The 16,534-nt window shown below is 35.7% G+C and overlaps 1 protein-coding gene across 2 annotated transcripts; it reads left to right on the plus strand.

Annotated features, from left to right (window-relative positions):
- Nucleotides 1,901-14,946, plus strand: LOC109348869 (regulator of nonsense transcripts 1 homolog). 2 transcript variants are annotated; one of them, XM_019589463.1, is made up of 29 exons: nt 1,901-2,680; nt 5,072-5,323; nt 5,399-5,569; nt 5,686-5,736; nt 5,871-5,963; nt 6,106-6,201; nt 6,779-6,829; nt 6,915-7,033; nt 7,465-7,573; nt 8,845-8,967; nt 9,067-9,138; nt 9,224-9,295; nt 9,453-9,519; nt 10,111-10,253; nt 10,331-10,402; nt 10,480-10,608; nt 10,813-10,968; nt 11,141-11,254; nt 11,356-11,454; nt 11,535-11,612; nt 11,749-11,883; nt 12,116-12,190; nt 12,337-12,442; nt 12,692-13,062; nt 13,164-13,226; nt 13,322-13,393; nt 13,646-13,786; nt 13,871-13,990; nt 14,170-14,946. In XM_019589463.1, exons 1-29 carry the CDS (start codon nt 2,162-2,164, stop codon nt 14,290-14,292), a joined length of 3,792 nt encoding a protein of 1,263 aa, XP_019445008.1. In that variant the 5' UTR covers nt 1,901-2,161; the 3' UTR covers nt 14,293-14,946. The 2 variants fall into 2 exon arrangements, with proteins under 2 accessions (XP_019445008.1, XP_019445009.1); XM_019589464.1 differs by having other exon boundaries at nt 13,646-13,777.

Raw genomic sequence — 16,534 nt, forward strand, 5'->3', positions numbered from 1 at the left:
AGGTGATTGTCGCTCAAGCGACAATTCCCACTTTTGGATGTCAAAATTTATGTGTGTCTCTCGCCCAAGTGAGAGCACCTCGCTCCAACGAGAAAGACATGTTCAAAACTCTGATTCTCTCGCTCAAGCTAGAAGATTTTCTAATTGCTAAAATTTGCTCTCTCGCTCAAGCGAAAATCTCTAACTCGAGCGAGAGACCATGAGTCTAGAACAGATATAGGCAGTTACGAAAAGCAATTAGGAGTTATCCAAGCTTTTCCACACAATTTTAGAGAGAGAAACATTAGAGGGTAGGAGAAAAGTCGTGGGAACGACTTTAGATAAGAGTGTTGAGATTGAAATGTAATCTTCTAACTTTTGTACTATTAGATTCAATTCTTTAATGTATTCATTTGTTTGATTTGGGAAGTTTAGCTCGTGCTTAATGCTTGAATTTACTTTATTACTGAATTCTTGATCTTATATCCAAGTTTACCTGAGAAGTTGAACTTGGTATCGAATCTAGCTTATCTTCCTTGATACATTATTGCTTTAGGAATGGACAATGATGTATGAATTGTTTTTACATCAAACTTAAGGCTAGATAATTGGTGAAATATCCAAAGAATTGATATTTGATTAATTATCTATGGATTTTGTACTCAATGAATTGATACAAATGATTCAAAGAAAATGTGCATCAAAATCTGTAACTTCACAAGTTATATGGAATTGAATGTAAGGATTTCAACGGGAAAGAACGATGAACTATGCTCTTTGAGGATGATATCACAATATTTACCGGTTTTGTTACTTGAACGATACGGTTCACTTGTCGTACCAAAAATACAAACAATTATAAGGTTGAATATGCTAATCAAATATTCACCAACAAGTCTATCAGATGAATACATAAGCTATAAAAAACAAAAAATAAGTATATTTGATGATGAATCCTCCAATGTCATTATTCATGCCAAACCCGATTCATTATTTAATTTTATAATCTTGAATCAGATAAGTTGAATAAACAAGTTGTATGTGAGTCAAATACATATCAACTCATTGAGTTGATAAGATAATAAGTGATTATGGACACATATATATATATAGAGAAAAAAGTTTAACCTTTAAGTTTATACCCAATAGATAGTCAATAAACTAAATTAATTGAACTAATGAGTTAAAATAAATAATTCTTAAATCCTGATAAATTATATTAATTTGAGTTGACAAATCAAAAACAATTTACAAGCTCAAGTTAAGTACAAACCGGAAAAACAACTCATTGAACTTAAATTGAGTTTCGAATCGAACCAATTATTGTATAACTAATTAAGCATAAGTTTATCTTGAGTTACCTCATTTGTTTCCTAAGTCTTATTTGAAAATGTGAGAAACCTAAATATGACAAGGTAATACATTAAAATAGGACATATTACCATAAATGTTTTAACAAAGAAATCTAAATAGGACAAAATAGTCAAGGTAATACATTAAAATAAATAAATGAGAGACCGAAAACCAACGAGTTAATGATCAGAAGTAAGTTTTTCTTAACACTATATTTGGTTTAGAGAAGAAAAGTTAAGGAAAGAAAAGTTGAGAAAGAAAAACTTGAGAGAATAAAATGGGTAGAAAATGTAATGATTTTTAGTTGTTTGCTACGATAGAAAATGAAAAGAAAGTGAAGAGAAAATAATATAATTATTATTAATAATGATATTTTCCTTAAACTATCAAAAAAATGATATCTCAAAGTATGTCTTAAATCATATAGATTAAACTAATGAAAATATGCGATGTGAATTAAAAACTTTTCACTTCTTTCTTCTTTCTTCTTTCTTTTCAATACAACCAAATAAGGGAAACTCTTTTCCTTTCTCTTTCATTCCTCTCACTTTCTTTCTTCCTCTTTTTACCCCCATCCAAACATAGCCTAAAAATTCTGTTTGAAGATTCCAATACGGTCCTTGAATACGTATGTGTACTCATCGCCCGTCTTTTTTACTCTCTCATCTTTCACTGTCTATCTTCTCTTCTACCTTCTCTCTGTTTTCTCTTCCTTCCTCAACCTAACCCTAACCCTAATAATCGCAATTCACAATCTCAAATACCTAATCCCAACGATTCATTCCACGCTCTCAAGATCGATCCATTCTGATTCCGAAACCTTAACGGGATGGACTCACAGCAGAGCAATCTATTCGACACGGCTTCGCAGCCCGACACAGGCAACGATGTCTACACTTTCCTTGAATTCAACACTCAGGGCGAGGATTTCGACTACCCGGAGTTCCACGACTCGACTAGGTCACCGGTTTCCTGGCCCACACCATCCGGTTCGCTTGCTGAACCCTCTGAGCGCGGAGGTGGAGGTGTCGGAGCTGTGTCCGATCACCAGTCTGATGGCTCACCTGTTTCGGCAGCTCCGGGAAGTGCGACGAAGGGGCGGTCAGGAAGCGGAGGGAATAGTCAGATGGTGGATGCGCTGGTGTTGGGGATAAGCGGGTTGAATTTTGAGGATACCGGTGATGACGATAATTTTGATTATGGTAAGGGAGATTTCACTGAACATGCTTGCAAGTATTGTGGTATCTCCAATCCAGCATGTGTTGTGAGGTGCAATGTGCCTTCATGTCGCAAATGGTTCTGTAATTCACGTGGGAACACTTCTGGATCGCATATCGTGAATCACCTGGTTAGTTATTGCAACGGCATTTGCATTTTTTAATTATAATTTGTTGACGTTGTTGTATTTGCTTGTTCCTGGAATTTATGTTAGCGGTGGACTTGGGTACTTTAAAATCATGTAGTATGAAGTGCGGTGTTGACTGATAACATATTTGAAAATTTAGAAACTTAGATAAGCTGATGAATGAAGAGAGGAGGAAAGTTGCTATTTTAGAAGTCAGAGACTTTTGTCCTTTACATGCTTAGGTTGTAATTATCGGTGAAAACTGAAAAGTAGGAAGACTTGTCGACATTTGTGGACTTCCTGATATCAATTTGTTCAGATGAAAAGCTAGTAGAACAATTTAGAGTTTTGTCCTACTTTACATAATTCTTTCATTTACCCTAGGTACCACATACCTAATTCGTCTACCTAGTACAATGTAACAGATTCGTCACAAAGAACGTCTCATAAAATTAATATAAAACACGATGAACCGCGTACCCAGGTGAACCACATATTAGGTAACTATGTTCTGTTCTAGTATCCACATACTGATAGTGACACTTGTACTATGTCCATTCGACTTAGCTTCTGGATGGTGGGTCATGTACCAGTCATGAGGTTTGAGAGCTCTTACCTGTTATGCTACTGGGTTCAAAACCTAAGTATCACAAAATATGTCCTCTCCCCTATTGTAAAGGGAGGTGCCTTATTGTTGTTAATCATTACATGATGAAGATACATTAGTGGCACTGGTTGAGTTTGGTGAAAAATCCCGAACTCAATTGAGTTTATTGGTAATCCAACAGAAGAGTGTTTTTTTGGTTTAATACCCATCTACTCTGAATATTGAATTGATAAACGTCTCAGTCCTTTAATGTTTTGAGGAGTAGGATCTACTGTGACTAGATATCAAATTGCCTATTTGAGAAACCATTATGACTAGATATCAATTTTTTTCTGTAGATATTTCTTTATTCATAAAAAACATTTTGACTAAATTTTCTTTTGGTACCAATTCTATTGATTTATGTTGTTTGTACACTGTCAATTTAGATGAATGAACTTAGTAGTTATAATAATGCACACAAATTAGAAAGCAACTTTTCCCCCTTTAATTTTATCATGCACTGTGTTAGAGTTACTGACTTAGCAGTCACTGTGAAATTATAGGGAGCTAATAGTCATAATGTCATTCTGCATTTATTTATGTTGTTTGTTAGAATAAGTTTTTCTTCATTTTTAAACATGGATATTAGCAAAGGTTTTCAATCTGTTGGACAAAGCTCTCTGGAGCATAGCTGTCACATTGAGACATGTATCGTATCCCAGAATCAGAATGCTAATTTTTTTATATCAAGAATTCTCTTGAACTACATTTGGTAACATGTTGATAATTCATAGGCAATTGGTAAAACAAAAACAACCTAAGCCTTTTCTCTTTGGATGGGCTTGTGTAGACTTGTCAAATGACTCCACTATGTGGAGTCGGACCATAGTTACATAATTCTCTCATTTACCCTACGTAAGAAGTTCCAAATCCGCCGTATCCTGTACCAAATACCGAGTTCATCATAAAGAAGGCCTCATATAATTAATGTAAAACGTAACGAACTATGTACCCAAATGAACTGCATACCCAAATGAACCACACACCTGTGTCGCATACTAGGTTACTAAGGGTCAGATATATGGATCAAATGACATTCTATCAAAAACTAAGTCCTCCATTGGACCATTTAGGTCTAAATCCTTAATGGTTTTATCCAAAGGTTTTCTTGATCTCTCCCCCTTTTACAATGGAGCTGCCTAACATTAGATCAACTCATCTATCTTGCCACTCTTTCTTTCCATCTAATACATTCACTCCCATCTTATTTTTTTATTGTATGCCTACTCATCCAATATTTGTAGTCTCTGCTGCACTCATGCATTTGCTGTCACTTTATCACCAAGCATTTAGTGCCAGAAAGCATCACTGGTCTTATGACTGAGCGGTAGAATTTTCCTTTTGGCTTGATAGGTACCTTTCTATCCCAAGTAACACACAAAACATTAACCACCTTTAATCCTAGATTGTTTATCCTATGAAATTGCTGGAAAAATAAACATAACGTCAATAACTTTGTATCTGTGCTGCCGTCTTTGGATTCTTTTGGGTTTTCTCTTCTATTCAATGTTATCTAATGCTATTTCATTTTGTCTTTTCTCAATTTTGAAGTTCAACAACTGATGTCTGCACTTCGTTACATATAACTTTGTATTTGTAATTTATCATCATTGTTTTAAATAAATGTTCTATTTGACAGATAACTTTTGAAATTTTTGCTGCTGCATGAAATAACATAAGTGCATATTGTTCTTTCATTAGGAAATGTTGCTTAGCTTTGTTGCTTAATTTTTTTGTTCATATAGGTTCGGGCAAAACACAAGGAAGTCTGTCTGCACAAAGATAGTCCTCTGGGAGAAACAATTCTTGAATGCTACAACTGTGGGTGTCGTAATGTGTTTCTCCTGGGATTTATTTCTGCCAAGACTGAAAGTGTAGTTGTTCTTCTTTGTCGTGAACCTTGCTTGAGTGTCAATGCATTGAAGGACATGAATTGGGACCTTAGCCAATGGTGTCCCTTGATTGATGATAGGTGTTTCTTGCAGTGGCTCGTCAAGGTTGCAATTTTTTCATGTGTTAATTCATTCAAGCTTGTTTTTTTTCCATCTTTGCTATAATGCTGTCTTCTGCAGGTCCCATCTGAACAAGAGCAGTTAAGGGCACGCCACATAAGTGCGCAACAAATAAATAAGGTGGAAGAGTTGTGGAAGACAAATCCCGATGCTTCTTTTGAGGACCTTGAGAAGCCTGGTGTAGATGATGAACCTCAACCCGTGGCACTGAAATACGAAGATGCATATCAGGTGCGTGCTTCGTATCGCTTGCTATTGTTTTACATTTGTAGTATGTGGAGGATGTCACTATCTTCATGATTTACAGTTGGGCCTTATTAAGTTTCTTCTTTGCCTTGTTGTCTCAGTATCAAAATGTATTTGCACCTCTTATTAAGCTTGAAGCCGATTATGATAAGGTAATTTTTTCCTAGCTCCATTCCAAGATGATGTATCATTCGTCTCCAGCTGTAGAAAATGTCCCTTATTTTGTTTCTCTTTTTCTCTGATCTTCTGTAATGTGTTGTATCTTATATGTGCTATGTTGGTGTAGATGATGAAAGAATCACAAAGCAAGGACAATATCACAATTCGATGGGATATTGGTCTTAATAAGAAGCGTGTTGCATACTTTGTTTTTCCAAAGGTACTATATCTTTTGCTTGCTGGGTGATTCTTACTGCTGTACATGTAAATTACACGTTCTTCATTGTCTGTATATTGGTGTTTAATTTATGAATTTTATTTTATCTCTATTGGAAGATGATGAATGCTGTGTTGTAATGTAGGAAGATAACGAGTTGCGGCTTGTACCTGGTGATGAATTACGATTGCGTTATTCTGGTGATGCTGCACATCCTGCGTGGCAGTCAGTGGGTCATGTGGTATGAGTGAATGTTATTTAATCTCTAAGTCTCCGTTGTGAATAAAGCAATTGTTGTTTATATCTATACAAATTAGAATAATTGAGCTAACTCCTCCCCAAAGGCTAGCTCAAGGGGAAAGGGTTGCCTATGTCATTCTTAAAGGTTCTGTACCCATATATGTATCTTCATTCTTTGTCCTAATACTTTCAACAATACCCCATTACCTCTATCTACTTAAATTTAGTCAAAAGATACTATAATCAATAAATGGGTCAAATAAAGATAATAAAGGAAATTATTTTCAAATAATAGAACTCCTACTTATCCTTCCTCATTTGTGGTCTTATTTCTACTTGTCTTTCAACCACTCATTATCTCTGTTTTCCTTTTGAAAGTAATAGAGTTGTTTTTCACTGTGGTCCTTTATGTTGTTTTATTGTTGACTTGCCTAGTGTGTGCCTTACTCCAAGTGTGGAATGTGTCCTCTTTGCATTTTTTTAACAGAATGTGTGTTCTTTAGTAATATCTGCTCTTAGATAATTTTCTTTCCTCAAAATTATTCAATTATGTAATGTGCTTTATGTTTGATTTTCAGATTAAGCTAACGGCACAAGAAGAAATTGCACTGGAGCTTCGTGCTAGTCAGGTAATTCTAGCATTAGTTTGCTATTGTTGTTTTTCTGTCATCAAGATGTTTATTTGTGCCTAGTGCTTATGAGCCTTTTATGCAGGGGGTACCAGTTGATGTAAACCATGGTTTTAGTGTTGATTTTGTCTGGAAAAGTACAAGCTTTGATAGGATGCAGGGTGCTATGAAAACCTTTGCCGTGGATGAGACAAGTGTAAGCGGGTAAGTTTGTTCCGGGTCAGGTTTAATGGTGTTTGCTTGGATCCCCTGTATTGCTTCCTTTTATATATTTTTATATTTTGTTTTTTGTTTTTCATTCATCATGAATGGAAGATTGCAGCACTAAGGATTGTAATTTTTGTTGAACATGCATGCTTAACATTGGATGTGGCTATTGTTCTACAAGTTGCTATTAATTTGATTGTGGATAGAGTTGTGTGGACTTTGGGACAATATATGCTATATTTATCTTTTCACGATTGTTGTGTGTGCTGGATGATCTCGAAGCCAATTATAATGTGAATAGCATTGTGGCAGGATTATGCTTGTTTTAACTAATTATAAGATGTCATGACAAATATGATGACTGTTTTGGTGGAATTTTGCTTCCCATTTTGTTTTTGTTATGTTTGCAATTGCTGTTCAACATGCAGGTATATTTATCATCATTTATTGGGTCATGAAGTTGAGGTTCAGATGGTGCGTAACACATTGCCGCGTCGCTTTGGTGCACCTGGGCTTCCAGAACTCAATGCATCTCAAGTATGTTGTTATTTCAACTGATTTATGTTATCTTACTCGTGTTATGATTTTTGATTACATGTTTGAGTTCATCTGTTTTATAGTTTGAATAGTCCATAACAAATCACCTGCTTTCATTCATTTGCTGCTTTTTGAGTATGTTTTTGGAATTGTGAGGGAACATATTTGTGAAAGGGATGGGAGTAGTAAAAGATATTTTTCTTGTCTTCACTTGAATGTCTGAAATTGATGAGTAGTGCTTGAACTGAAAAGAATTCATTGCGATACATTTATAATCATTTTCATTCATAAACTTCTAAGTGAAGGTTATGTTTAACAGTGTTTCATAAAAGTATGTTTTGAGAAGGATATTTAGGTACAACATTGAAATGTTTTTAAGGGTCTCCTCTAAAATCGCCCCATTTGAGGGATCTTTGAAAACTAAGGGCTGGTAGTGGGTTTTGGAGAATTAATTGAAAGTCTCTCATTTCCCTTTTCCTCATTAGAAAATCTCGAAAATAAGAGGAATGCTTCTCTTCAACCATCCATTCCTTGTTAATCTGATATGGCTCCATCCAAATATGCCCTCAAGTGGAACAGTTCTTTACTTTCTTTTTACATTAACACTATTATGCACATAGTTATTAAACTCGGCTTGGACCGGCCATTCAGACCGGTCTAACCAGGAACCAGTCACCTAACTAGTTCGAGTCACTCTTCCGACTGGTTATGCACCAAAACCGGTATGAATCGGTTTGACTTGGTAAATTTGAGCATAAAACTGGTGACTCGGTCGGTTCAAGTAGTTTTAAAAACGTCAAAATGATATCTTTTTGATAGAGGAAAAATTTGGTTCTTTCAACGTATTTGTAACTATGTTTATGTGTAATATATTTGTTAGCTTATGTTGGTACAAAATCGTTGTTGTTTAATTAACTTTAAATTTTATTTGTTCGTTTTTTTGCGATTAAAGCGTATAGCTTATGTTGTATGATGATATTTTCAACTTATTTGGGACATTTTGTTATAGTAAAATCTTCTGTATTTGTTGTTTAATCAGATACTTGTGTAATGATAAATTTTTATATTTGGAATAAAAAATTATTAAATATGTTATGAATTTATTAGATTTTTAATATGGACCAACTCAACTGTTCCAAACAGTGGGTATGCATGGCTTGAAAATATAAAGGATTGAAAAACCAAAATAAAGCTCAAGATACTTTCCATATTACGCAATAATAAATTTTCTAGTAGATGTTGCTCTTAAAAGTCACTAATCTTCCGTGTAGGTTTTTGCTGTTAAAAGTGTTCTCCAGAGGCCTATTAGTTTGATTCAAGGTCCACCTGGAACTGGTAAGACTGTAACTTCTGCAGCACTTGTATATCACATGGCAAAGCAAGGTCAGGGACAGGTATGTTCTTAACTTTTTTCTAGACATAATTTGCTTTTCTGTCATGCTTCTTCCGATTCATTTATCTTCTCCTGTCCCTCCTCCAAACATAACTTTCAGGTTTTGGTTTGTGCACCTAGTAATGTGGCTGTGGACCAGCTGGCTGAAAAGATAAGTGCTACTGGGTTGAAGGTATCCTGGATGTTTATTATTTTTGAAAGTTGGTTATACATGAGAATGGAAACCTCCTATGCAACACATTTTTATTTTATTCAAGGTTGTGAGGCTCTGTGCAAAGTCAAGGGAAGCTGTGAGTTCTCCTGTTGAGCATTTGACACTTCACTATCAGGTTAGTGTTACATTTCTTTCAATCAATATTCTTTTCAAATTTTGGCCATTCTTAGGGTACTTTTCTTCTTGGATGGTGCATTTGAGTAATGGTTACAGTATTACATATTTGAATCATGATCATTAAGCCTGATGAATGTGTATGGTGTTTCTTGAAGGTTCGACATCTTGACACATCTGACAAGAGTGAGCTTCACAAGTTACAAATGCTTAAAGATGAACAAGGTTGGGGCTTTTCTTGATCAAAATTTACCAAGTGTTTTCTGGTTGGCATGCTGAGTTCTCGCTTGCAGTTGGTTTTGGTTTATTTTATTAATTAGCCTAATTATTCGAAGTATTTATTTCTCATTTGAGGGTGAGCCTCGGCGCAACGGTAAGGTTGCTTCCCTTGTGACCTGGTGGTCATGGATTCAAATCCTGTGAACAACCTCTTCACTTGTGAGGGTAAGGCTGTGTACTTCTATCCTCCCCAGACCCCACTAGATAGGAGCCTTGTGCACGTCACTGCCCTTTTTGCACCTTAGCTGTTACTGTGAACCTATTTAAGACCTGGGCAATGAAATTGATTTTCTCTCTGCTTTGCTAATATGTTTGCACAATTATTTGACCCTAGGACAGACAGCTGAGACAGAGAGATATGTTTTTACGTAAAGCAAAATCATGATTTTTATATTTCCCCCTCTTATTAATATCTTGTACTTTGTCTCTTGTTCTTTCGGTGGTCTGTTGTTATTGGTGTTATGTTTTAACTCTATCCTGGAGTGGGCAAGGCAATTATGCACAAGTTAAAATTAGTTTTGTTTAATTATATTTCAGGAGAACTTTCTAGCAGTGATGAAAAAAAATATAAAGCACTTAAACGAGCAACAGAGAGGGAGATTTCTCAAAGTGCTGATGTGATATGCTGTACATGTGTTGGTGCTGGAGATCCCCGGCTATCAAATTTTAGGTTCCGTCAGGTTGAAATATATGTAACTTGAAATATATAGTTGTCATATCCTTGTTCAATTCTTATGCTGATGATAAATTTTCCCAGGTACTTATTGACGAGTCCACTCAAGCAACAGAACCTGAATGTCTCATTCCTTTGGTTCTTGGGGCAAAGCAGGTATTTTGGGCTCAAGGCTGCACATGCAGTATTGTACTCTCCGATTGTTGATGTTTTAACAAGATGTTTCTGTTTAGGCTGTTCTTGTGGGTGACCATTGTCAGCTTGGTCCAGTCATCATGTGCAAGAAAGCAGCTCGTGCTGGGCTAGCTCAGTCACTTTTTGAACGTCTTGTTCTACTTGGCGTCAAACCAATTAGGTTGCAGGTAATTGACCTCAGTTCTCCAGTGACTTCAAAACTACAGTGGCTGTCAATGTGATCTCTGCCTTCGTAGACAGGCTGCTTCACTGGGTTTGTTAGGCTAGGGTCATCTGATTGTGGCTTTTTTGCTTAGACCTTAGTTTTGTAATTCTTTTTAATTTTTTATTGTAATGACTTTATGGTTTTGCTTTATTTCCTAAAATATCAGGTTCAGTACCGTATGCATCCATGTCTTTCAGAATTTCCCTCAAACAGCTTTTATGAAGGCACCTTGCAAAATGGAGTCACTGTTAATGAAAGGCAATCATCAGGAATTGATTTTCCATGGCCTGTGCCAAACCGTCCCATGTTCTTTTATGTTCAGGTACTGTAAATACATATATCATGTAGGTGAATATGTTTTTTGTTGTAGTAAATATATTTCTCTTGTCATCCATGGTAATCACATAAACTGTTTTCTTTTGCATTTATCATAAATTTTGTCCTTTTGCTTCCAACCCATGTCTTCTTTTAATTATTTACCTAACTATTTTTAGATGGGACAAGAAGAGATAAGTGCAAGTGGAACATCTTATTTAAATAGGACTGAGGCTGCAAATGTTGAAAAGATTGTAACCACTTTCTTAAAAAGTGGCGTGGTCCCGAGTCAGGTACCTTTTGAACTGTAGAGTGTAGACTGAACATGGGCTACACTAATGCTGTCAATGTTTATATATTATGGTTATTACTATTTTTATTTTTTAATGTTCAGATCGGCGTGATAACACCGTATGAGGGGCAAAGAGCTTATATTGTGAACCATATGTCAAGGAATGGTTCTCTCAGACAGCAACTTTATAAGGAGATTGAGGTTCAATGCAGATGTCATCATGATTTATATGCTCTCTCTGACCTTGCCATAGCTGTCACAGTAATTTTATTCTTTTTCAGGTTGCTAGTGTTGATTCCTTTCAAGGAAGGGAGAAAGACTACATCATTCTTTCATGTGTTAGAAGTAATGAACATCAGGTTGATAAATGATCCTTTAAGCAAGTACATGTTTGATTTCCCCCCTCCAAAGTTTGTATGCTTTAAATGTGTACATTTTGTACCCTTTATTTTAACATTTGATGGATCTATGGTTGAATTCTATACTTTCTTTTAGGGCATTGGGTTTCTCAATGATCCGAGGAGGCTCAATGTTGCTTTGACACGAGCAAGATATGGTATCGTTGTTCTGGGAAACCCTAAAGTTCTAAGCAAGCAGCCCCTGTGGAATGGCTTATTGACACACTACAAGGTAGTTTTCGTGTTATAAATGTTACTACTGGTTGTGTATTCTTGAAAAATGGGCATACCTGCCTGAGAAGACCTGGAAGCTTAGTTAAAATGTTTGTGCGAATTTCAGAATTCTAATGTTTATTAACTTTCTTTAGGATTTATCATTTTGAAGTTCTCCATATCATAAGATTGAATTTCGTGTCATTTTAATTGTCTAAATAAGCTGCTCTTTCTTCCTATTTTCTGAACAGGAATATGAATGCTTAGTCGAAGGGCCTTTGAACAATTTGAAGCAGAGTATGGTTCAGTTCCAGAAGCCCAAGAAGGTATGTGCAAAAGGATTTAATTGTTGATAACTACCCTTGGTGGCAAGTTGCTGTTAATGCTTTAAGTGGGATTCATTTCTGTTTGAGCTTTTTTTTGCTGAGAAAGATTACATATCAATGTCATGGTTGATCTTACATTGATGCAGATTTACAATGAAAGGAGGCTTTTTTACGGGGGAGGACCTGGAGTTGCAACTAATGACAATTTTGGTTCTGGTGCAACTTTAGATCGAAGGACTGGCCGAGGAAGAGGTATATCATTCCTTATTTGTTGATAGGTTTCTTCCTCCCTGATGAATACAATTTTAGGATATCCCTGTGGAGTGGATTAACTTTGTCCTATTGAAATACTTTTAATTTACAACATTTTGAAAGACTAGTGCTTTGTACTCTTAAACTCTTATCACCTCTTACACTTTTGGATTGCTGGAGCTTTTGATGTTTTGATCACTTATGTATATTTGTAGATTGTTTGACAAGAACTTTTGATCTGAACTGTAGGATCTTATATGCCTCCTGGCCCACCAAATGGTACTCATAAGCCTGGCTTGCATCCTGCTGAGTATACAATGCCTAGAGTTCCCTTGCATCCTTTTCACGGTGGTCCCCAATCTCAACCATATGCAATCCCATCTCGTGGAGCTGTGCATGGACCTGTTGGGGCAGTTCCTCATGTATCATCTCCAGGGACTCGGGGTTTTGGGGCTGGGAGAGGTAATACTGGTGCTGCAATCGGAAATCATCTTCCACACCAGCAAGGTACACATCAATCTGTTGGGAATATTGGACCCACATTTAACTTCCCTGGTCTGGAGAATCCCAACAGCCAGCCATCTGTTGGTGGCCCATTATCTCAACCTGGCTTTAACAATGTACGTACTTTTCCATTTCAGCTTCATAAGCTATTTCTTGCTCTCCGTATTATTTTCTTGTCCCAGGTAAGTTCTGACTATATTTTTGTTGTCCATATTAGATGCCAGCCCAAGGGGCGAGCCAGTCATTTCGGGATCAGTTTTCTGTGCCTGGAATGTCTCAGGTATTTTACTTATAGTAATTTGATAGATGCTTGATATCGTTTCAATGTAAAGTTGGTGCTCATTTTTGTGCATTTTGTTTACAAATTACCATCAGGACTTCTTGGGTGATGACTTTAAAAGCCAGGGCTCTCACGTTCCTTATAATGTTGCTGATTTCTCTACACAGGTAGGTGAAATTGTTGTGGTTTGCTTTTTTACTTGGCATGGCTTTGTTGTTTCCATAGCCATTTCCAATTAATGATGCGTATTAATTGTTGGAAAATCATTTATTTCATATGTTTCTGAGCATTATCATGTCTGTTGATGATATTTACCATATGTGTTAAATGTTTCTATTTTCTTTAATTGTCGTGGGGCACTTTTTACACCGACTATTCTTTTTTCCCCTTCTAGTTACTAACACTCTGAATACCTTAAGGCTTCTCAATCTGCATATACTGTTGATTACGCTACACAAGGAGCACAAGGTGGATTCCCAGGGAACTTCCTGAACCAGAATTCTCAAGCTGGGTATTCACGTTTTGGTTCTGGAAATGACTTCATGTCTCAGGTTGCTGAGGTTTCTAGGAATGAGAAATTTCCCCCCTTCAGTTTGGGTTGCCTCTTCTTTCCTGTTCTGATTTTCCTTTCTGTTAATTAACAGGACTACATGGCCCATGGATCACCAGATCTTTTCACTCAGGCTGGATTCAGTGATCACTTGCAAGATGATGCAACACAAAGCCATTTCAGTGTGGCCAATCCCAATGCTCTTCAGTCTCAGGTTTCCCATAGTTTCCAGCTTTTATTTCCTTTATCAATACAATAAACTTAAAAGGCTGCAGCTATTTCACTTCTTAATTTACTGACTAAGTTTTGTTATTTCTTCGCTATTTCACACATTTATATCTAAACTTTGCAACTTTTATTTACTTACTAAAATTAAGTGCTCTTTTTTTGCAGATGAATTCTCTCTATTCCCAGCCTTTTGCTCACTACAACACACAATCGCTGAACTTGCAGGCTTCCCAACAGCAGTCTCAGGGTCAGGGCTCCCAAAATCAGAAAATTCACTATAATGGTTAAGGAACTTTAAGAGCTTAATATGGCTTTGATGAGTTTTCAGCGTTGCAATCAGCAAACTGGGTTTATTCCTGTCTTCTGTGCAAATAGACATCCTAAGGGTGGCTTTCTTGGGATCCCTGTCTGCATAACCCATATTTGATGGATTGGTATTATATGATTTGATTTGGTGGAATTGTGGGGCGTTAAGAAGCTACAAGCTGCATCTCCGGCAAAAAAATGAAGTATAACCCGTTTACCTTACTGAAATTTTATAATTTTTAAGGTGATATTATTCGAGAAAGCATTACGTGGTATGGTTTTGTCAGAAGGGTCTCTCCATCTTGAAGCATAAGGGACGGTTTATAATCTGGGTGAAATACTCAAAATACAGCACCAATCACAGCTGAAGGGAAGTTTTTGTACAGAAGACGGAATGCAGTGAACCCTTTCAGCCATTCCTGACATGTAACTGTACTCAGATATGATTTAGAACGTGCTATGATATGTTGCAAAGTGTTTTATTTTTCAATTGATGCCACATCGAATTTTCGGTGGCATCTAAAGGTGTGATACTTGTTTTACATGTAAATTAGGATTGCTAAAAGTGCAAAACAATGAGTGGCCTTGACTAGTATTTTACCCAAAAATGAGATCCTCCAATCTCCTGGTTAACTAGTAACTGGCGTTAGAAGCTTCCAATCTCAACTCACTATTTTCAATGAACCCTTTTGGAATGGTTCATTGATTATACAAACCAGCACAGTTTTAAATTGGGTCTTTCATTCCATTGACACATTGATGGAAAATTCCGATCAAGTCAAATTGTTCGTTAACTTGGCATTGTGAAAGGTTGTAGATGTATTTCAGTTGGTTTTCTTGAATACTCCGAGGTTCTGTAAGATTTAAAAAATCAATATAATATAGGAATTTCTAATTAGGTGCTGCTTTCCTTGGAGCTTCTCTTTTAGGTTTGAACGAATTTGATGTATATAATCTCCATGAAGGTTAATCATTAGTGTCATTTGTTGTATGAGTTCTATATATTGTCATTACATTTGTTTGTGTAATAAACTTCACATCGATAATGTATAAATAATATACTTAGTTATTAAACTAACACAACCTAACTTAAAAAGTCAAATTATATAGATCCCCAAGCGTACGGTAGATAAGACTTGTTCAAATTTGGTTTTGGGAACCTACAAAACACATTTTTAATTATTTATTAGGTAGATTTCTTGTCTTACTGAGGAGATTATACTCTATTTAGTGATCAAAGAAAAATTCATCCACTATTAAACAATACATTGAAGAAATTGTAGCACCTAAGACGCATACTAGACACCATGCATACGTTGATCTTTTGTTTTTTACGCTGATTTCATATTTAGTGAGTTTAATATTTAATCGGTAGGTTTTGCGTTTAAATCAGTGACTCAATATCCTCATTATATCAATGACTAGTTTGGATTCAATAAGATAACAAGAATATTTTATCATTAGTAATTGGAAAATTAGTCAAACACATGTGTGGCCTCACACACCAACCAGTTTATTTTATATGCTTTAATAAATTACACACGTAGTAGCGCTAATTGGACCCTTTAAAAAACGCTAATTGTAGCCATCAATCAGTTTAAATGTGGAGCCAGACGAAGCAGAAAAAGAAAGGGTAGAGGAATATAATTTTGTTTGTATTTTCCTGTAATCGAAGCAAACAAGTGCTCATCAATCGCTAATTAAATATCATTTATTCTCATTCAATTAGTAATTTAGGTAAGGAGCAGATCTAAATGCACATGCCTTAGCCAAGTTGGTGTTCGAAGAAAATACCTACTTACAAAGTATTACCATCCTAATACTTATAATATCCCACATGTAAGCATATGGATATAAATATTCAAGAATATAATATTTATCAGCAGTCAATAATTATTACATCATTCACCAATAATTATTACATCATTCACCATTTATCTGAATTATTTTTTGTAAATAATCAATGACGTTAAATATAAATAATGCAATTATAATGTATAAAATTCATATATTATCAATCTGTATATTTCTTCTCTATTTACAAATTTGTAATTGATAGTTGAATACTCGTCACCCTTTGAAATATAAAGATTATTGGGATGAGTTTTTCTCTTTTAACACTTATTTCTATACATACAAGAGAAATCAAATGCCATCAACACATATAAAGAGTCAATTGTCTATCAACTACATTCTTAATAGTAAAATGAACTTTTTCTAAGAA

The sequence above is a fragment of the Lupinus angustifolius genome, chromosome LG06 (genome assembly GCF_001865875.1).
Source record: "Lupinus angustifolius cultivar Tanjil chromosome LG06, LupAngTanjil_v1.0, whole genome shotgun sequence".
Classification (NCBI taxonomy): Eukaryota; Viridiplantae; Streptophyta; class Magnoliopsida; order Fabales; family Fabaceae; genus Lupinus; species Lupinus angustifolius.